Source organism: Engystomops pustulosus, chromosome 4 (assembly GCF_040894005.1).
Source record: "Engystomops pustulosus chromosome 4, aEngPut4.maternal, whole genome shotgun sequence".
In the NCBI taxonomy this organism is placed as follows: domain Eukaryota; kingdom Metazoa; phylum Chordata; class Amphibia; order Anura; family Leptodactylidae; genus Engystomops; species Engystomops pustulosus.
Window position 1 is genome coordinate 191,200,185 of NC_092414.1, and position 23,558 is coordinate 191,223,742.

At 42.4% G+C, this 23,558-nt stretch overlaps 2 protein-coding genes across 2 annotated transcripts in view; both read left to right on the forward strand.

Annotated features, from left to right (window-relative positions):
- MYL7 (myosin light chain 7) overlaps positions 1-23,558 on the forward strand; it is a 173,878-nt gene that overhangs the window by 56,798 nt on the left and 93,522 nt on the right. The window lies entirely within an intron of this gene.
- Positions 789-22,305, forward strand: NPC1L1 (NPC1 like intracellular cholesterol transporter 1). The gene is made up of 20 exons (XM_072149053.1): positions 789-973; positions 1,929-3,260; positions 6,001-6,215; positions 6,969-7,069; positions 7,375-7,547; positions 7,628-7,756; positions 8,619-8,801; positions 9,002-9,116; positions 9,207-9,334; positions 10,681-10,818; positions 10,898-10,987; positions 13,828-14,018; positions 16,356-16,474; positions 17,734-17,860; positions 18,137-18,192; positions 18,281-18,431; positions 18,644-18,875; positions 20,762-20,875; positions 21,315-21,477; positions 21,570-22,305. The coding sequence occupies exons 1-20, from the start codon at positions 920-922 to the stop codon at positions 21,872-21,874; spliced, it is 4,116 nt and encodes a 1,371-aa protein (XP_072005154.1). The 5' UTR covers positions 789-919; the 3' UTR covers positions 21,875-22,305.

Below are 23,558 nucleotides of genomic sequence, written 5' to 3' on the forward strand. Positions count from 1 at the left end.
TTGATTTGTGTGCATTATATAGCGCTGTATGCACATTGTATCCCATGTATGTGATTTGAGATTTCTGTTTAGTACTTTCCAAAACTATATGGCACTTTATGTTGTTATTTTGTAGAAACATTACCTTTTCATTTCATCATATCTATCTGACATCTATCTATTTCTCTATCTTGGTATACAGTATACAAAGTTTACTTGATAACTGCTAATTTGGTAAAATGTATTAAAAAAACCTAGACAACCCCTTTACCTAAAAAAAATTAACCACATAGCCCAAACAATATGATGCCATTTAGATGTATTGCCCTTTAATAAGGCTGAATTCTTAGTCAACAGTTATTGTTCTGTAAAGCTAATATTTTCCCCATAGGAATTTTCCCTTTCCATAGGAGTTATTCCATTTACAAGTTTTGATTGTCATCCCTGTTTACGTCTGTATGAATCATTCACAAAAGGAAACACCTACAGTATATAGTCAAACAAATACTTAAAAAGTTGACCAACTTTTTGTATTGTCCATGTCATTGAATTGAAACCTTTGTGTTAGCCCACCAATGATACTAGGTATGATAAAATACATGTATAGATTGTATGAAAGTTAATAAATATACATTTTTGTGTTACTATAAATGGATGAAGTGTCCAGCAGTGATAATCCGCCTCTATTTCTTCACGTTCTATCATTGTATGAGTCAATGTTATACGTAGAGCTATTCCCCCCACCCCCTCCTCTCCTAGTTAATAAGAAGCAGGATTTATCACATCCGTCACTTCCAATTGGCTCCTGTGTAGAATCCTGAACTAGAAAAAGTCAGATCAATATAAAACTGTAAGCTTCACTAGAACATCCCGGCTCCTGGCACAGGTATCATCCGGCCGCCCTGACATCTACCCCCGGGCTACTCTGAAGGGGACAAAGATGTCGCCCAGGATTGTCACAGTAGTAATACTGGGGGCCTTGTTCCTGCTTCAGGTTGGTATTATTGTTGATAGAGCTTCACATTGTACATAATACCATCTGTCTAGGGTACACAGCGGTATGTGAGCTGTATACAGAGTGTCAAAGTGACGGCCTAGTACGGTAGGTCTTCTGTAGGTTCTGTAGACCCTCACGGACTAATATTGTTTTTGAGTTTTTTGATGCACGTTATCCAATCTTAGTTTTTAGAACCCATAGAATAGATATAGCCCATCCTTAGCTTAATGTTGAGTATAAATTTATATTTTGGATCATCTTTGATAATCTGGTAAAGCATGGCCCACAGAGAAACACTGTTGTAGAGCCTGTAAGCACCACTCTGGCTTTTTACAAACTAAGGACCTGCCATGAGGCCAACTGTCCTCTCTCCAATCTAAGAAACTTGATATTCCACCTAGACCTCCAGAAATATATATATGTTGTAAGAATTGCCTGCAGAAAGGGCCCCATGACTTGTATGGTTTACGAGGAGCCTTGGTTTAGGTTGTGAAGCATCTTGGTAATCAAGACATTACATCACCGTCAGGAGATCTTCTACTCTTGCCGTCTCCTCCATTGTAGACTGTGAGGGCCCATGAATAGGGTTTTCTCTCCCTCTGTAAAAAGCTCATCTAATTGAATACTTGGTTTTGTACATTTTTGTTCATAAACCCTTTATTATGATTACTTGTGAATACTATTTTGTGAAGCCATTGTTGACTTGTACACCTGTCTCCCATTTCCACAACTTCATCATTTATCCGTCATCTATTTTTATTTTGTATAGTCTCTTTTATCTTCGGTAAACAGTAAGTTTTTGTGTGTTTTGATCTCTTAACCATATACAAAGTTCACTTGGTTTTTGAGTACTATCCTGTGCAATCCTGTTACTTTTTGTTATATTTTTTTTTTAGTTGGGTTGTTATACCATTGCTAATTTTTATGTTCATTCCGTTTAATTTATTGGCAGGTTAAAGGGAAGACCCCTATAAAGCAGGATGGATATTGTTCTATTTACGGTGACTGTGGGAAGAATCCGGAGGTGACCAATGCTCTGCTTGACACAAATATTCCATGTCTATCCAACTCAAAAGCTGTGAAATTAAGCGGGGGTCATCTCAATCTTCTAAGAGAAGTTTGTCCAATGCTGTACAATGGAAACGACACATACGCCTGCTGTTCTGTCGCTCAACTTCAAAGCATCCAGAAAAGCTTTGCACTATCTAAGGCCATCCTGAGCCGGTGCCCATCATGTGCTGAGAACTTTGCCAATGTTCATTGCCAGAACACTTGCAGCCCCAACCAGAGCACTTTCATTAATGTCGCCCGCACACATCCTTACAATGACAGCGGGGTAATGAGGGAAGGTGTTTTGGAGTATCAGTGCTTTTATCGGCGCCACTTTGCTGACAGAACCTTTGACTCATGCAAAAATGTGCGCTTACCCTCCACTGGTGGGTTCGCTATTTCTACAATGTGTGGAAAATACGGAGCAGAGTTTTGTAACAGTCAACGTTGGCTTGACTTCCAAGGAGACATCAGTAATGGGTTGGCACCGCTCGTCATTGATTTCAGGCTTATAGACAATGGCACTGAGGTTGGTGGAGATGTTGTACCTCATGATAGCAAAGTGTGGAGCTGTAATGTTGGGCCCGGAGGAGATCCAGAAAATGCTTGCAGTTGCCAGGACTGTAAAGAATCATGCCCACAAATCCCTCCACCAGGTCCACTGCCAGATCCTTTCAAGATAGGGCATATAGATGGGTACTTTATCATAAGTATTGTAGTTTTTGGCATATTGGTGTTTTTCTTTATCGTGTTTTTGGGGATAAAATGTGCAACTTCTAGATGCAAGAAAAGCAAGAAAGAAAGCAAAGAGCCACCGCTTGTCCAACGTTCTGACCTGAACTGCTCAGAGAAGATCAGCTACATAACAAACCGCTCATTGGAGAGAGCATTTCAATGGTGGGGCACTCGGGTAGCTACATACCCTAAAACTGTCATTATCGTCACCCTAGCTATAGTTGTTGTCCTCGCAGCGGGCATGGTGTTGATCAAATTGACTACAGATCCCGTGGAACTGTGGTCAGCCCCAAACAGTAGAGCCAGACAGGAAAAGGACTTTCATGATGCAAATTTTGGACCATTCTTTAGAACTAACCAGTTGATCATCACTGTCGAAAATCGGCCCTCATACTCTTACGATTCCCTTTTCTTTGGAAAACTCAATTTTAGTGGAATTCTGTCACCAGATATCCTACTGGAACTATTGGACCTTCAGACCCGGCTGGCAAGCATTGAAGTAAGTGTGCTACTCCATTCAATGTCCCATTCTCATCAGCCCATTCTGAACCTAGACCAAAATGTATATATCTTAGAGGTTTTTGAAATGTTTTTAGGGTGATTTTGTTTTTTTCTTGAAAGCTTTCCACCTTTATGTTTAACCCATATACATCAACAAACCTTTTGATTTTGACAACTCTTCCCCTATAGATGAAGGTTTGGGCTAGTTAAATATTACATGCCTGCAACTCAATCCTTTCTTCTTCAAGGACGTTTAAGCTGCCAGAGATGTCTCACAATGGCTTCTGTCCCTTATCAGAACATATGTATGCATGATTCAGCCAAGCTTTTATTCTATTGCCTGATCCAATACTCTGGTCAGTCTAGCAGCTGTCTAGCAGGAATATTTGAGGAACATAATAGGAGATATGTGTAGGAGCTGGCACCTCCTGGTGGTGATCCATATCCTTGTGCCATCCTGCTTACCTGACAATGCCGGTCCCTTACCCGTTTCCTGCCAAATACAACTGACCTATGGCTTAATTTTATTTCTTCTATTCTTTCATTTTGTGAGGTCTTTGAGTTGGGGGCTTTGTCCATTATACACTATCCATTACATGGGGCAAGCTTCTTTGGGCTCCAGTACTACAGGGGCTACGTAACAGCTGCCTTGGCTTCCTACATGTACGGTCTTGGAAAGCACCAAAGTTTCAGTAGGGAATAAACATTATCTTTTAGCATATTAGTTCCATAGATTAGAAAGGAAAATGATTAATAACATGAATCACTAAATTCTACGGAAAAATATTCCAACATTCATTGCACCAGGAGCAATGACTACATGGTAACACCGGCTTTATTGTCATATATTGATTCATAGGTCACTGCTAAGGGTGTCTGATGATCACTTTTATCAGGTCTAGGGATGAGCTGTCACAACTGATATAGGTCTCATGCATACGCCTGTAAGCATTTTGTGGTCCTGATTATGCGTCCGTTTTCTGCAAGCAAAAAAAAAAAGTCTGTGTGTCACCCATATGCCACCGTAAAAAAAAAAAATACAGTGGGTGTGCGCATACTTGACCTGGTCTCCTGGGCAACCCATCGCAAAAACGTGACGTTTATTGTGAACAACGCCGTTTCTAGTTTTTTGTACTTCCATAGACATCTGTGGCGAGACTGTACCCCAAAAACAGGTAAAAAATAGGACATGTTCTATTTTTTACGTTGCGGTCTGACACCCAGTTCACTGAGTGGTGAGCAATATTGTGACCAGATACCTAGCCATATTTCCTATTAAAGTGAAAGGGGCCATTGTTTAGATGCCAAAAAAAAAAACGTACTGTGGCCGTTTTTTACATCTAGAAAAACCAGGTACATGGTCAGGGTAGGCACAACATTGATTAAAGGTCAGGAATATAACGCTAGATATATGGAAATTAGATCTTTACAAAACACATAACCATAACTTTATCGTAGTGAGCCTCAACAACTGTTGGCCATACAACATTACTCCTTATTACATATTGATGTTTGGACACCTGACTGAGTTTGAAGAAAAGCTCTGGTAGGTTGTTTTCCTCCTGTGAAAATACATGTACAATTCGGTATAGCTGATCCTTGATTTCCTTGTCATAATGTACATACTCCAAGAGGATCCAAGGCTTCTCACTAATGGTGACTACTCAATGCTAAGAAAAGATAGCCAACGGCCATTGGTGGGTAATCATCAGCAGATCCAACCAACAGACATCCCATGGCGACCGTTGGGCAATGTATATACGGCCACCGTATATACGTCCCCCATAGGCGGGCAATGGGCACATGGCGCGGTACGGTGCTGCACACGTGCGGCACCGGACCATGCCGTACCCGGGAAAAGATAGGACATGTCCTATCTTTCCTTGTAATACGGCGCAGTGTATCTCTATGGAGCGCTCACCCCCTCCTCCTCTACCATGTGCCGACGTGTGCCCGTCATGCTACGCCGTTCGTCTGAATGTAGCCTTAGCCCACCTACTATCAACGTGTGCTTTCCACAAGCCTCAAACAAAGAACCCGTAGTTCGTTGTTTGCACTTTGTCGTGTGAGGTCCACTCATGCTCCGATGGCAGGAGAGAAGACTGCTCAAGCTGCAAACTTGGACAGGAATAGGACCTGCTCTGAGTTTCTTGGCTGTCGGATCATATACGGGGCTGTAGAAACAAAAGCCACGTGTGTGAGCTCATTGAATATCAGGTGAACGTTTGCCATCCGTTGAAGCAATGGCTACCACAAGTCCAAAAACGAGAAGGGAACACTCCAGTCAAAGCTGAATTTGTTGTATAATACCATGTAAAGGGAGGAGCAGGACTCATTTTTATTGTATTCTAGAAACTTGCTAGAACCTAGAGTCCTGCTCCTCCCTTCACACGGTATAATACAATGAATTCAGCTGTTAACAGTAAACCATAGGAAAACACTCATGGCACACTCAGTAGTGCTTTCAGCCAGTCCTATATACCCAAATTTACAATGTTCAGCTGTATTGTAGATTTGTAGATTTCTCATTGGTATTGGCAAGATTTGACCCAGCGAATGTAAATGGACATCCCCTCTTTTATTGTCTACTTTTATATTCCTTTTTGTCATTGTGACTATTGTGAGTGTAATTTTCCGTTATCTCCACTTGTAGATTTATTGGAGGATAGCGTGCACTCGTGTTCCTTGTTTTTTATGTCATGGAGAGTCACATCTGTTTAATCTTTCTTCTCCTCCAGGTGTGGTCAGAGAAGTATAAGAAGAACGTCACCTTGAAGGACATTTGTTACGCACCCCTGAATCCTAAAAATCCCTCGGCACATGACTGCGCTGTGAACAGCTTGATGCAATACTTCCAGAACAACAAAACCAGGTTCAATATGGAGGTGACACAAACCTTGTCTGGAGAGACAGGCCGCGTGGGCTGGAGGGATCACTTCATGTATTGTGTCAAGTAAGACCACTACTTCTTTCACAATTTTACAGACAATTTTCAAAAGTTTTGGTTTGGGGGAACTGTGAAGAGAATATATGGTTCAGTCTTCACTCCAAGGGGGTGCAGAGGATACAGTTGCACCCATAGTTTCTTCCCATTATGATAAGAGCAGTAAGAGATAATGTTAGAGGGACTGATAGTGATTTTACATTGGAGACCAACAACTTAAAAGCGAAACTGTCACCAGGAATGTAATTTTTAGCTGGTGACAGGTTCCAGTAGCCTATGCTATACTGATTTAAAAAATTCTTTAACCACAATTTGGAATTATTTCCATACTTTATATAAGTTTATTTCACATTACCTGGCTCCCTGCCAGCATTGTATGGTGAGCCCCGGGGGAGAGGCAGCTGCAACCTGTGTATCCTCATGTATTATTCCTCTACTCCACACCATCCCCTTCTCTCCCTTGACTGCTCAATGCACATGACAGCAAGTGGGGAGGGTGCTGGATGAGTGTGGAGGAGAAGAGACTGAGGTAATGGAGCCAGGTAATGTGAAATAACGTTTTATAAAGTATTGAAATATTTTTTTTTAAATCAGCATAGGCTATTGGAACCTGTAACCAGCTAAAAATTATATTCCAGGTAACTGGTTCATTATAAATTAGTCCTCTGTTTATTCTTTTCATTGGTTTGGGGTTCCTGTTGTTGGACTATAATTCTCTAAATAATAAGTCACTTAAAACTATTGATCTTCTTTCCATTGCAGCTCACCTTTGTCATTTAAGGACATTACAGACCTGGAACTAAGCTGCATGGCAGATTATGGTGCACCGGTATTCCCATTCCTCGCCGTTGGAGGTTATGATGGTAAAAACCTTTCCTTGGATCTACTGTAATTTAGGTTTCATACAAAGATGCAGACAGTGTTAGGTTTTGTCCCTGGAGATCTCTGTAATGATATTTTTCAGTGTTCTGTTAGTAGCATCAGGACTGTGAAAAATGGATTTGTATTCCAGTATTGTAGCTAGACTTATGTCACGATCTCACACTGCTGTGCCCTTAGCACTCCCCGTTGAACTACTGCTAAATGGCGCAGCCCCCTGTGGTCCCTCTACCTCATCTCTTGCTGGATAGTCCAGTTACGTTAACAATCTTTTATCCTCTGTTTCCAGACAGTAAATTCTCGGAATCAGAAGCTTTGATAATGACCATCTCTCTCAACAATTTCCCTCGTACTGACCCCAAATTTGAGTTCGCTCTGCTATGGGAGAGCAAATTCCTGGAAATTATTCAAGAATATCAGAAGAATCCAAAAAGTAACTTAACCTTTGGCTATATGGCAGAAGTAAGTGGATTCATGTCACCAAACACTTAGATTATACGTACGTTTTTGTTTTCTACTGTAACATCTAATTTTGTCAATAGAGATCTCTGGAGGATGAAATCAATCGAACCACCACAGAAGACATTCCCATCTTTGCTATCAGTTACCTGGTGATCTTTGTGTACATTGCTCTCGCCCTGGGAGAGTACAGCAGCTGCCGCAGAGTCCTGGTGAGACACCGCTTCAGCCATCACAGCCATCGTGTCCTTATACATTAGTACATTAGGGATTTATTCTCAGGTCTCACTGGTATTTCCAAGTGTAAGGTGACTAATGGTTTTCCAAGTATCCATGGGACACAGTGATATCACAGTACAATGATAATACACACAGCAATGTCACAGTACAGGGATAATACACACAGTGATGTCACAGTACAGGAATAATACACGCAGTGATGTCACAGTACAGGGATAATACACACAGTGATGTCACAGTACACAGATAATACACACAGTAATGTCACAGTACATGTATAATACACACAGTGATGTCACAGTACAGAGATAATACACACAGTGATGTCACAGTACAGGAATAATACACACAGTGATGTCACAGTACAGGGATAATACACACAGTGATGTCACAGTACACAGATAATACACACAGTAATGTCACAGTACATGTATAATACACACAGTGATGTCACAGTACAGAGATAATACACACAGTGATGTCACAGTACAGGAATAATACACACAGTGATGTCACAGTACAGGGATAATACACACAGTGATGTCACAGTACACAGATAATACACACAGTAATGTCACAGTACATGTATAATACACACAGTGATGTCACAGTGCAGAGATTATAAACATGGTTATGCTTAAGTCAATTTAAGCTAATGTGATATCTAAGTAAAAATAAAAGACATACAGTGACAACCAACACATAAATATCAGGATGAAAAAGTAACTTTCCCTTAGCATGTAGCTGTGGACTGGCTGACCACTCCACTGATATTCAGCTAATGTGTATTTTGGCAGCCCGTCCATTCGGCTAATGATTGTTTTCTTATTTAAGGTGGACTCTAAAGTGACCCTTGGTCTTGGAGGGATTCTGGTTGTCCTGGGGGCTGTTTTGGCATCCATGGGTTTCTTCTGCTACATTGGACTACAATCTTCACTTATCATTGTGGAAGTTGTGCCTTTCTTGGTTCTAGCAGTGGGAGCGGACAACATCTTTATCTTTATCCTGGAGCTCCAGGTACAGTCATCTTCACTACCAAACGCTATAGTCTTCTCACCACGAATGGGTTTACCATAATGGAGATGTCAGAAATGGGGACCCAAACACTGTTTTTGTAAATAACTCAACTTTGGTTAAGCCTATATGATGTTATGATACTTGGGGACTATACACGATGTGAAACTCAGCAAGTTCTTATCATTATGTCCTCATTTCAGAGAGATGAACGTCGGGAGGGTGAGAGTAGAGAGCAGCAGATTGGAAGAGTCCTTGGTGGGGTGGCCCCCAGCATGTTACTCTGCAGCCTGTCGGAGTCTCTGTGCTTTTTCCTAGGTAGGTGTTCATGAGTCGACTAGACGTCAGGTAGAAATGTACCACCATGTTTTCCTGTTGTCACAATGTGAATTATCTTACTTGGTACAGGTGCCCTTACACAAATGCCTGCCGTGCGCACCTTCGCCCTGAACGCTGCCCTCTCCATCCTCCTTGACTTCATCCTGCAGATCTCCATGTTTGTGGCCCTTGTGTCTTTGGATGCCAAACGTCAAGAGGTAATAGGAGGAACCTGGGTGATGAGTACACAACATCTGGATTGGGTTTAGTGTTATTGTTAGGATGTGGGTTACATTATATACATTATTATATTGAACATGGTATTATATATCCCACAATATAAATTACAAGTAAACCTATAACGATAAATAACTAGAAATAAATGAGACATGTAAACCAGGAAGTGGCGCAAGTTATAGTTATGGTGCGTCCCCGCCCCGTGCCGACCTACTCTACGGTCCGACATAGCCTCTCCATGCCTCACTCACTTGGTTTGAGGTGGTGTAACGGAAGTCACAATTGATAAATTCCCCAATATTAACTTTTAATCAATAATTTTACACTAATGAATAACTATAAAACCTGATGAACTAACCCAGACATAAGCTTAGATTATACTTACTCACATAAAGCCAGTGACTTCCTCACTTCTAATAAATGATCATTAGTAATAACAAGAAATAAAGGGAGGGGGTGGTAGCAGCTATCCAGATCTTTCTAATTTCAGGTAATTGTGACAGATCACCAGAGGTGTTTTTATACATATTAGCCATTGTTTTATAATTTACCAATTGTCTTGTGTCACCAGGCAGAACATCTACATTACCTTAAAGAGGACCTGTCACCCAAATTTTCAGCACTAGGAGCTGCTTACTAAAGTAAGCAGCTCCTAGTGCTTGAACAAACGCCGCAGTATTAGAGTGACAGCTCCTAGTGTGACAGGTCCTCTTTAAACGGTTATTTCCATTTCAGCAAATAAATGTTATTTGTTTGAATAATGAAAAGTTGTACAATTTTCCAATATACTTTTTAGATCTCTGCTTGCTGTCATTCTATAGGAAGCTTCATTGTTAATTTCCAGTGGACAGAAATCTGACCATGATTACACAGGTGCACGGCTCATTATATCTCACAGATCTGGTTCCTCTCTGTGATAAGAGCCATGCGCCATGATCATGTGACCGTGATCAGATTTCTGTCCATTGGAAGTAAACATGGAAGATTTTTATAGAATAACAGAAAGCAGATATGCAGAAAACAAGTATATTGGCAAATTGTAATACCCCTTTAACTACAGTGGCTCATGAACTTGTTGGTAAATGTGCACATGTTGGTACACTTGACTTTTGCACAAGAAAATTGTACCAGAAAAGGATGAGGAAAAGTGTCAGGATTCAATAGCTGCACCAGATTTGAGCAACAAAAAAGTTGTGAGTGTCGGAAAAGAAGCTAAATTGTGGCACCGACATATAATAAATATGGTGCAGCAATAAAAAAAATATGGCCACCATAAAAACTGGCGCAAACACAATAATAAATGTCCCCCAATGTTCTCTTCCACTAGGGAAATAGATTCGATTTCTGTTGCTGTATCAAGACCAAGACTGAAAAACCCAAGAAGAAATCCAAGGGGCTGCTGGTCACCTTCATGAAGAAAGTCTATTGTCCGATTATCCTGAATCCAGTCAGCCGGGTGGTAGTGGTGAGTAACGATGTCCGTACATGACTTTTAATCCATGTCTCACTACATATCCTGACATCTTGTCCTTCTTTCTTCGCAGATGATCGTCTTCATTTTCCTTTTCTGCTGTGGGATTTATTTCATGATGTATTCGACTGTGGGCCTAAATCAGGAGCTCTCAGTACCCCTGGTAAATGGATTGTTACTGTATATATTATACCAGACCTATGTGATGGTGTCCTGAATTATACATTTTTACTTAATGCATAAATCTGAAATTATCTAAAAATAGTTTTAGCACAGCTGGAGAAAGCCTTTGACAACAATTCCAACGATATCTATATCATGCTGCTGGCTTCTTTGTAGCCGTAGATCCAGCTTGATATATCTATCAGCTATTCTTGGTTGGGACATTAACTATGGGAACTGAGGCCAGAGTAGCTTCTCTCACTTCCCAGAATGCTGAGCACTTTCACATGAACAAGCAGCCCAGACAATAAGAACACAGAATCTCAGGCTGAAGCTTCTACTCAGCGTTACTTTTGTACAACACAGTTTTGACCCTAACCTGGCAGATAAATTCACTGTCAGTTTTACATACTGACATCTAGGGTTGCAACAAAATTTTGAGTGCGTTACAATACCCAGGGGAAGTATCAAAATACTCAATAGAGATACAATACTTTCAAAAGAATTAAAAAGTATTATCTGAATTTAATGTTTAGGCTGGGGCATTTACATTGCGTTTAGAACCGCAATGCAAACGTGTCTTATACATTTTTAATAATACAATTGAACTTTATTTTATTTTTTTTTAGAAAAGAATAATGTAGTGGTAAATAGAGAGATCTCTGGGAAGATCCAACTCTATATACCAATGCATTGAGCTTGTGTCACAGTGTAACACTATGTAGGATATAGTGAAGCTCCTAGTTACATAAAATCCTCCCATTGACAACCAGTATGAAATTATTTGGAGACCTTGTGTCAGGGGAAACCCTGGTAGATGTAGATACACCATATATGGACAGTTCATGATATTTCCCTAATGACGTGGTCCCAGCTCTGTTGCTGGCCCGACAGCTACTAAAAGTCTGTAGAACAGGTTAAAACATTCAGTATAAAAAATGACAGCTCTGAGTTTAATGTATTGAACAAGTACCGAGGTTTTGATGCATCGTCCAACCCTACTCACATTCATACTAATGTGCGTTACAGTAACCTATATACACAGATTACTATATACACCTATGCACTGTTGCACAGATGGACCTATAATATTATACAGCCTTAGGCTGCATTCACACACATGTATGGGGGACGTATATACGGCCGACGTATGTACAGCCTATATACGTCCCCCATACACTTCTATAGGCTCACGGCATGGTACGGGAGCGGTACGGTGCAGCACACGTTCGGCACCGTAGCCCGGGAAAAGATAGGACATGTCCTATCTTTTCCCGTATTACGGCGCCGTGGCCCATATGTTCCTATGGAGAGGGGCGGGGGTGAGCAGCACTCACCTCCTCTCCCCGCGCGCTGCCGTGTGCCCGCCGTGCTACGGTGCGGTGGGCAACGGCAGTGTGCATGTAGCCTTATGATTGCGCTTCCCACTACTTACTATGACGGATGTGTCAAACAGGCTGTTAAGCAGATGTGATCACTCTACCCTCACTGGAGAGAACAATAATAAAGCATCTGCTGACATGAAGGAGGATGGAGGAAACACAGCACACACAAAAGTAACAAGCCTCCCTACTGTGTATCAGACTGCTCTGCTGACCCCCCCCCCCCTCCCTTCTCACTGACCCGAATGTCGCCTTGTGAAACCTAGAGAGAAAGTGCTGTTGAGCAGAGCAGTTTTATGGATGTTACTAGATTCTTTGTTAAACTGAGCAGGTACAGGGGAAGGAGGTGGACTGTGTGTGGGAGCAGGAGGGAAGACTATAGACAGGACAGGGCTGATATGAAGAATGGGCACAATGCAAAGCCCTTCCCCCTTATCTCCCGCTGACCCTGAGTCCGTAGCCTGCAACTTCTATTGTACACTAGTTTCCTCCTGGCAACCAGGATGGAGGGCTGAAGGCGAAGGGACTGAGCCAGAAAGCAGAGAATAAACAGAGAAATTGCTAAAGTAGGTCATGAATAATTATTGGAAAAATGTTAGTTTGCAGCTATAGAAAAAACATTATATACTTTACAGTTTTACTTTAATGGGGATATCCATTTACATTGTCAATAAAGTATTAATTACTTTAAAAGGTTTTACTGCATTGGTCAAAGTCCAGCTACACTTCGGCTTCCCCATTGTGCTGTAACTTGTAGGTACAAGGTGCAGCCTTTAATACAATAAGTATAGACTTCAGGTCATGTGACCTAATGGATATCGCTGATGTGGGGAAAAAAATCTATGGCTGAGAGCTGATAGTTATTACAGTGAAGTGCATAGAGCAATGAATATTAAAAGAAATACCAGTATGTAAGTCAATCTAGCAATATGACTGTAGGTACTTGTTTCCCAAGCTTAGGACATGCAGAAATTTACATGAATAGTATCTTTTCTGCTCTATAACATCTACCTGCAGATAAGACACTATGTACAATCTGCTCAGCTCCTCCTGCTCTATAACATGCTGCCTGCAGATAGGACACAATGTACATTCTGCTCAGCCCCTGCTCTATAACATGCTGCCTGCAGACAGGACGCTATGTACAATCTGCTCAGCCCCTGCTCTATAACATGCTGCCTGCAGCTATAACACTATGTACAATCTGCTCAGCTCCTTTTTCTCTAAAACATGCTGCCTGCAGATATGACACTAAATACAATCTGCTCTGCTCCTCCTGCTCTAGAACATGCTGCCTGCAGATATGACACTAAATACAATCTGCTCTGCTCCTCCTGCTCTATAACATGCTGCCTGCAGATAGGACACTATGTACAATCTGCTCTGCTCCTCCTACTCTATAACATGCTGAATGTAAGGGCTATATTTTCTTTTATTTATCTAGTATTTCTCTCCACAGGATTCCTATATCATTAAGTATTTCGATTATCTCAACAAGTATTTTGAGGTCGGAGTCCCTACATACTTTGTGACCACAGCCGGATATAACTTTTCTTCATTATCTGGAATTAATGGCGTCTGCTCCAGCGCCGGCTGCGATGATAACTCATTAACACAGAAGATACAGTATGCCACAAATTATCCCGACAGGTAAGTCATACAGAGATATGTTATGCATGAATAGCATAGCTTCATCTCTACGTTTATAAATTGTTTTCTGTTCAGACTATAAGGAGTGCATTGTGCCCTGGAGTCTAAAGGGCATAAAGTGTCCCTCATGAGGAGACCACACTATGAATAAACATATGTAGCTGTGGACAGATGGCATCTGCGTCCCCGCAGGAAGCAGACAGCGCCATTCTCAGTGTAGTGGTCAGAGCAGGTTATCACAGCTCAGCATACATTGGAATATGAGCTAAGATGCAGTATCCTGTATTGACCTCTACACTTAGAATGGCGCTATCTGCTGCCTGTTATACCAATTGCTGATCAATGTAGGTGCTGGGTGTCGGACCCCATCGTGTTGATATTGAGGACCTATCCTAAAGATAGATCATCAATATTCCTCCCTCACAAAACCCCTTTAACAATAATTTTTACACAATATCAGCCTTATCTGTGCTTCTCCTTCACCCCGGAGCTACCCGCAGAGTCAGCACCTTCCTCTTATGACACCTCTGTCACCTCTGTGCACACTCGCTCATTTAATCTAATCGTGCGATTGTGGATAACACATAGAATAGTCTTTGGACGTCATTGTGCTTTATCAAACATTATATTGGTTATTGTCATTTATTTTCCTGGTACTTGAGGAAATCTCCTTTCTAGAGAACTGCGGAAACTTAATACCAATAAAATAAATCATTTAAAATCTCTAGTAATGTATTTATCAGAAGGATCACATATTAATATATGGGGGGAGATTTATCATCAAGTTTCTGAGGTAAAACTGTTCTAGTTGCCCATGGAAACCAATGAGAGCTCAGCTTTCATTTTATAAACAGCTGTGGGGAAATGAAAGCTAAGCTCCGATTGGCTGCCATGGGCAACTAGAACATGTCTGCTCTAAGAGGCCTATGATAAATCTCCCTCATGGTGTCTACACCTATGCCAACATTGTAAGGACCATAGCACCAGTGTTATTGGTTTAAGGGGTTGTACCAAGGATTATTGTTATCCCTTTTCTAATCTTATTTTTGGGATCCGACTACTGGGAACCAACCAATGGTGTCTAATCGTGGGGGTCTGTTTGCTGATTGCTTGGAGTCCGTTCTCGTGATAGGTATGGATTGATTCTTGGGATGATGGGGGTCCCAGCAGTAGGATCCCAACCAATAAGATAGTTATTTTCTTTCTTGCAGGTACAAGTATCACAATAATACTTGTTACAACCCTTTTCATTTAGTTGTATGTCTATGGCACTGGTAGCACTTGTCTCCTCGCAAAAGAGAAAAGAAATGTCATCAGGTGGCGAACTTCAGGATTGCAGCCGTTTTGCTCCCAGAATACTACAATAAATCAAAATTGTTAATAGTCTCAAAATAGCCCATATTGTCTTGAATTTTGGCCAACGATCCCTTCAATTTTTCATTATTCAAAAAGGCAAATCACACTCGGAAGGTGATTCTTCTGGATGAGTTGGAGATTAAGTTAAAGGGGTATTCCCACAAAGACAAGATTCTAAAATGTACTCAGGATAACAAAATAACACATTCTATAATTCACTGTTATTAACAAAAATACAGCATTTCACAGATATAAGTCCAAACTGTCCTAGTGTTTACAATTTTGGTTGTCCCTGGATACGACCGTAAATCTTCTGTTTATATTTGGATTCTTCTCATGAATAGCTTCTCTTGTCTGCACACTGCAGTAATTTGTGCCTCCTGCCCCTCCACCCTCCATTACAAGAACAGCTCAGACACAGGCACTTCCTGCTGGCAAGGAGCAGCGTGCAGGGATTTACTCTACAAATTACAGACAAATAAGGTCTTTATAGAAGAGCTGACCATGTGTTTTATTGATTAGGTGATAGAGCAGAGCTAAGAGTGTCATTGTGTGTTATATCCATCTCTGAACTGTCTCATCTCTCTTTTTCTATGTGTCAGATACTAGTAGAATGTTCAGAAGTTAAATAAAAGTGTATATAACCCCTGAGCCTGATAATCTAACATCAATGTCAGCACACGAGTAACCGCGTAAAATTGCAGTAAGAGGTTAAAAGATTAAGAGGTTAAAAATTATTTTTACTGTGTAAACATCCCTAGGAGATTGAAATTTGAGAACTTTCTTTCATGGGAAAACCCCTTTAAGTACCCCAAGTTTTACAAAAGTATGTAAATCCCAGTAACTTATTGGAAAAATGGGGTATTGCAACACCTCCCTCATTTTGGGCCAATTAATACAAAGGGAAAAAAAATTAACACTCTCCTCGTCCTTCTATTGAGCTGAAATCTAATTTTCCTTATATGTTGCTACTATTCCCAGATCCTACTTGGCGGTCCCAGCATCTTCCTGGGTCGATGATTTTGTGGACTGGCTAAACCCCTCTTCGGATTGCTGCAGGTTGTTTTTAACGAATGACACTTTCTGCTCCTCCACCAGCTGTAAGTACTAACCAGGGCACGGACATGTCGTATCAGGGTGCATTCACATGTGGCGTAGAACGCATGCGTTTCAAAACGCAATGCATCAGTAGAGAGAGAGATTTGCCTTATTAAATGTCTGTTTACATTTGCGTTTAGAACACATGTTTACATATGCATTAACATCATGTTAACGCATGCTTTAGCGCATGTGCTCACGGTTGCGTTTTGTAAACCCAAATGTTAACAGCCATTTAATTAGGCAAATCTCCATTTAGCTGATCCATTGCGTTTTGAAACGTATCCATTCAACGCCACATATGAATGCACCCTGAGTTACAATTATTACAAACTAACTATAACTCCCATAATTAGTCTATGGCTGGCAGGCCAAGCTGGGATTTGTTGTTTTATGACCCCTAAAAAAACCACAACATGTATTTATGAAGTACGTGCGCCAGTTTTGTATAGCGGCTGCTCTGTGTCCATCAAGACGGAAAACATGTTCATCTAACGGGGCTGTTACTGCTTAGACAGACTGTGCGCCACTTTTATTACTGATGTGCGAACAATTCTGTAGCATGAACAAAATGCACCAAAAAATGGTTCCCACTTCCCGAGCAGTGCAGGGGGCACCAGATTACTGAAGACCCGCTGCCAGTATTGACGAATCTGGCGCCCCCTGCACACTACACAGGCAACTGCACATAGTACAGACTGCACTAGTTTTGATAAATGTGTCCCAATATGTGAACAGAACTAAGTCTAGAGCTTAGCAAGTTTTGTGCTAAATTTACTGGTCCCTATAATAGTCTAACCTATAATCCTACAGTGATTTCAGAGATTGATAACAATTGGAATATTTCATTATTATAAATCCCCTATTGGAGGTGGTGGCCAATTGTAGATTTTGCAGCGGGGCTCAGGGAACTCAAGTTTTATATCTGAAGCTACACTTGTGTAATACAAAGGCTACATGTACTTGACCGATCGCCCGCTGGGCCGTAGCCGGGCATGCATCTGGTGCCATGGAGAGGAGGAGAGGTGACATGCATGATGTAAGGGCCATAACACGGGGAAAGTAGGACATGTCCTATCTTTTTTCCGTGTATGGAGAAGTACGGTGCCACCCGTGTGCGACACCGTACCGCTCCGTGCAGCCATTGCTGTCTTGCAGCCGTATATACACCCCCGATACGGTCGTGTGAATGTGGCCTAAGACCTTTCACATATAGATGAAGCTTTACTGACTGCGCTCATTCTTATGTCTTTATTACCAGCTGCTCCTGGATGTATACGGAGATGTATGAGAACTCAGAATGGACCTCTGAGACCAACAGTACAAGAATTTAACCGCTTTCTGCCCAGTTTTTTGGGAGATTATCCAAATCTCAAGTGTCCAAAGGGGTGAGTTACACCGGCCATATCTCCTACATGCATTCCACTTACAGTATATATAACACAGCTATGTGCAGAGATGGCCATACACATCCGTCCCTGTGCACAATGGGGCTCATGGTCTAATCTCAGACACATTGGGGAGGGCCAGTTTATTAGGAAGCCAAACTCAACCATGTCTGTATGTTTTTGGGCTGTGGGAGGAAACTGGAGGAAACTTCGCAAATACACCAAATGGTTGGTAGGGATTGTTTCCATGTATAATGTGACTTTTTGTTCCTGCAGGGGTCTGGGTGCGTATGATAATGCTGTTAAGTTCAATGACGCAGGTGAAATTATAGGTAAGTTACACTGTAAAGTGATATACACATTTCCTTTACTATATTTTTGCTACTCAAATACTTAAATTGCTTTTGGTTTCTTGTGCAGCAACGCGTTTCATGGCTTATCACACACCCTTGAAAAACTCACAGGAGTATACAGGTGCGCTGAAATTCACCCGGGAACTGGCTGCTAATATAACAGAGACAATGAGGAAGGTGCCGGGTACAGACCCCAATTTTAAGGTCTTTCCTTACACGTAAGTCTTTCATCATGACAAATGCTAAATCTATTATTCCTGTGGGTGTTCAGTACAGGTTGCCCTAAGCCTAGCTGAAAGCTATTCCCTGTGATCACCTGTACACATGCACACCCAGCTCTGTAAATTAAGTTGTGGTTATCATGTTCAGTCTTGTGTTACTGGGGTAATCCAGGAGTCACCTCAATCTTACTATATCACTTATTATACAGGATAACGTACGTCTTCTATGAGCAGTACCTAACCATTGTACAGGAGGGGCTTTTCACGTTAGCCATCTGCCTGCTGCCCACCTTTGCCGTGTGCTGCATCCTTCTGGGCATGGACCTGCGCTCCGGCCTGATTAACCTGCTCACCATATTTATGATCATCATAGACACGGTTGGCGTCATGTCTCTATGGGGCATTGACTATAACGCCATTTCTCTCATCAACTTAGTAACGGTAAGTGACTACTCACTGTTGAATGTATATGTTGAGCAAAGGCAAATGCTGGGATTTTAAAGGAGACTTTGTAGATTTTTCTTCAGAGATCAAATAGTCTATGGTTGTAAACAGTTAAATTGGTATTCTCATCATGGCATTGACATTTAATTAAATTCATCTATTATATACATACATTTCTTCAATTGGATGTTATTTAAAAAATTTACACACGAGAAGATAATTTCCTATAAATGTAGTGTTGTCCAAAGAGATTGTTGTCCTTGGATACGATCACTCTTATATATCTCAAAAGCAAGGTACCAACTATAAAACTTGAAGTGTAACCGTCATTCGGAGCAAAAAAAACCTAAAATACATAATTCAGCTCCAGGTGTCCCTGGGAATCATTCCTCAAAGTATTTTGCCTCTATCTACTATATAGCCCTCTATCTATGTATATACTATCTATCTATCTATGTACCTAACTATCAAAGTAAAACTTCATTACAGCACATGAGGGGAGCTAGAAGACTTGGAGAGTCTCTCCTGCCACTTCCTGCTGTGGAGTGTGAGGTGATGGGGAGATGGGGGAGGACAATCTGCAGTTTCTGTCTGTGTGGATAATTTGTTTATATACAAGTGTAGGGAAAACTGAGGGAGAGATAAGTGTAGTTGTGTGGTTATTACATTAGTTAGAGCTCCTGTCAGCACATGACTGCTGGAGCACTGAGCCATGAGGTGAAAAGCTGAGTGCGTGGAGGAAGATGGGGGCATGTCTCTAGCGCCATAGTCTGCTCCTCAGTGAAGACGGGATGTGCCTAGCAACAGCTATCTGAGGAGTCTCTAACAACAGGGGGAAAGGCTACAGAATACAAGAGGAGGCAGCAATAATTGGGTAACAAATCCAATTGCAAAAGGGATTAAAATTACCTGCCCTACAACATATCAAAAGTTTTTTGAAATGACGGTTACTCTTTAACTTTTCCTGCTTACATTAAAATTCTATTCTTACCGCATGCTGAAAACACAATGATAAACCATATATTTACTCAAAAAGTAGTCTTACTTACTTACCAAGTCAGATGTGGAGCCTCGGGATCAATAACCAAGAGGGTTCCTGTGGTCAATATAAATTTACCCTGGTCCTAAATTGACCCTATGATCCCATCAAGCTCCCTTCCTGACAAGTACAGTACCCATGTTGTCCCAATACATGTGCACTGAATTGCCCTTGGATACAACCACCTCTGCTGGAGTGATTGCACAAAGAAACAAATTATTTTCTCATATGACATGTCCCGTTGTTTCTGCATCATGTCTGGTTGTTACAGCCATCGATGAATCCAGGTGCTCGGGGGCTATGATAGTGCATGTCTGGCCACCGCTGCCAGAGTGTGGTAGTGATCGTATCCAAGGATATCTATCTTGCTTTTAAGAGACAACATGGCTACATTTATGGGAAATTATCTTCACACAGATACTTTTTGTTTAATAATATCCAATTGAAGAAATGTATGTATATAGCAGATGAATTAAATAAAATGTGAATGTCCAGATGAGAATACCCCTTTAAGGGCAATCGATATGGAGCCATCATATGGATTTATATCTCACAATCGTTGTGCTCTAGGTTGGATTAGGGATTAAGGTGTACATATAACAGTATACATTTATAATACTCAGAGCTCAGTTTTTCTGTTTCCCTTTACGTAGCGATAAAACTAAGCATTAAAGTCCTGTCTACCTGCAGCCACCAGGGGGAGCTCACTGCATACATATTATAACAATTTATTTCCTCATGGGGGGATGTATGGGTATATGAATGTTGTGTTCTCTTTTTCTTATGATTATTGTGACCGTATTATCACATTTTTCTGACCCAAATCATTACATTTTCCCTACAGGCCATTGGAATCTCCGTGGAATTTGTCTCTCATATTACAAGGTCCTTCGCCATGAGCAGCAAACTCACCAAAGTAGATCGAGCAAGAGATGCTACAATCTATATGGGCAGTGCTGTGAGTATAATAGAAGGGAAGAAGAGGGAGACACCATAGATCAAAGATATTTAGACAAAAGTGGGGGGTAATGCCATCTAGAGAACTGGAACGTATGACCCTGAAATAGTGTGATTGCATGTGTCTATAAATGCAACTTCAATGATTTCCAATTATAGCTCAACTGATCTTACAACAACCCATATGAGTAAATAGAGATGCGCATGCGCACCGCGGCTGCGGTACCCAATTCTCAACATAGGTGCAGACACTATAGGTGGGACCCACGTCTATAGGTCATTAATGGCAAATCATGCGGAGATGGGAATTCCCACTCAAGTGTTTTACAGGGGTTCTATAGTCTTACATTTTACTTATCCTACTTTAGTAGTTACGTTATATTAGTGTCATTTATGTGTCATCCACAGTGTCTGATTCAATATCCGCCTTTTAAATACAGGTTTTCGCAGGAGTAGCAATGACAAACCTCCCAGGAATCATTGTTTTAGCGTTCGCCAAAGCGCAGCTCATTCAGATCTTCTTTTTCCGCCTTAATCTGACCATAACTCTGCTAGGACTGGTGCATGGCCTCATCTTCCTCCCCGTGGCACTCAGCTACTTTGGTAAGTATGAGAAATGCAGATGATGGATATTATATAGATGGTTGTGTTTCATGTCCTGATCTTTGCACTCATATATCTATATCTATATACAGGTCCTGACGTGAACCGCGCAGTGTTACTACAGTATCAGGAGAAACTACAGAAAGCCAACAAGGTGAAGAGTAACATATACAGTGAAATAGACGATGTGAACGGCATCCAGGCGCACAGTAACATGGCCTATGAGGGGGAAGGGAAAAACATGGAGAACGGCATCCATGTGTACAGTAACGTCATCCCACACAAGGGAGAGAAAGACACGGAGAACGGCTTCCAGATGCATAGCAATATCGTCTCCCAGGAAAACGGGAAAGGCACAATAGAGACAAATGGTTCACTAAAGAAAGGAAAGATCTAAGACATGTTGTCTGCACCTCTTCTAGTGCTTTGTGTTACCTCATGAACTATTTTAGGCCTCTCTGCAATAAGTGACGTGTACAGTGACATCACTCCAGGGGCATCAGTGACATCACAACAGACTCTGATGGACATTATGTAATATAGGTGAAATCTTCTGAGCCTCTAGTACAAAGTGTGTGACAGTACCCCCCAACTATCACACCTCATATATATATATTTAGCACTGGTCTCTTTATATGGGGCCCAGGGACATTATGGGCCTGGTCGGGATCAGGACCCGTGTGCGGCAGATACCTCTGCACCTCCTGCTAGTAGGACCCTTTATGGGACACCAAGTGTCCTCAGCAGGACACAATGTGGATACAGTTAATTATTATTTCTGTTAATATTATATCGACAAATGTTGTACAATAAAGTAATATTTTTGCACCTTGTCTGTTTTAACAGCAGTGATCACAACTTCCAATAATATTTGATCAGGACCAAGTGTTTAAGTCTGGTTTGGGCGCTCCAAGAGACTATTGTAAGGACAGGCCAACAATTGGGTCCCATATTAGACGCTACCCTGGCCTGGGGCGTAACTACAGTGGTAGTGTCAAGGGGCCCCATCATCCGACCAGACACTAAACAATGGATGATGTGCACCATTATATACATATCATGCTGCACATTGTACAGGGTAGTATATATATATATATATATATGTGTATGTGATGTATATATGCTTTATATGTGTGTGTATCTGTGATGTGTATATGCCGATGGTGTATGGTGTGTATATACTGTATGTCTGTTTATATCCCATATGTCCAGGGCCGGATTATAGGCGGGGCTCACGGGGCTAGAGCCCCGGGGCCCCCACCATCTTGCCCCCCCCAGGGGGCCCCCACCAGATCGCGCCCCCGGGCCCTGACTCCTCAGCCGCCACCGCCCTGAGCCGTCCGCCCGGCCCCCGGCACAGGTGACCGCCTCCCCGCATATCCCCCTGCATCGCCGAGCCGTCCGCCCCAAGGCACAAGTTACCGCCTCCCCGCCCGCCCTTCAGGTGCATGGCCGAGCCGTCCGCCCCCCGGCACAGGTTCCCACCTCCCTGCCCGTCCATCCCGCTGCATGGCCAGGCCTTCCCGCCCGCAACCCCGCCTCCCTCCTCCCCCGCCTGAACAAGCGTCCGTCTTCCGCTCCCCAACCCCCCCCCCCCCCCGCCCGAACAAGTGGCCGTCCTCCGCTCCCTCCCCCCCATGCCCAAAAAACGTCCGTACTCCGCTCCTCACCCCCGGCGGAACAAGCGGGCTTCCTCCATCCCCCCCCGCCGGAGCAAGCGTCCGTCCTCCACAACTCCCCCTTCCCCCCCGAAACAAGCGCCCATCCTCCGCCCCGGCGGAAAAAGCAGCCGTCCTCCATCCCCCCCCAACAAGGAGCTGTCCTCCGCTCCTCCTCCCCGGCGGAAACAGCGGCCGTCCACCGATAAACCGCCCCCCCCCGCCTCCCTTCCCGGAACAAACGTCCGACCTTCGCTCTCCCTCCCCCCCTGGAAAAAGTGGCCTTCCTCCGCTAGCCCCCCTCCCCCCACCACCACCACCCGTCCGAACAGGCAGCCGCCCCCCACCCCTCCCGTCCGAACAAGCAACTGGAAGAACCCCCCCACCCCGAACACCCGCCTCACGCGACTGCCGGTCACCCTA

What these genes read in the sequence shown, in the direction of transcription:
- NPC1L1 (XM_072149053.1), top strand. Translation starts at nt 920, where the DNA reads ATGTCGCCCAGGATTGTCACAGTAGTAATACTGGGGGCCTTGTTCCTG. An exon ending in GCAGCTGCCGCAGAGTCCTG is followed by an intron (nt 7,757 to 8,618) that starts GTGAGACACCGC and finishes TTCTTATTTAAG; the next exon opens with GTGGACTCTAAAGTGACCCT. An exon ending in TTTAAGGTCTTTCCTTACAC is followed by an intron (nt 18,432 to 18,643) that starts GTAAGTCTTTCA and finishes CTTATTATACAG; the next exon opens with GATAACGTACGTCTTCTATG.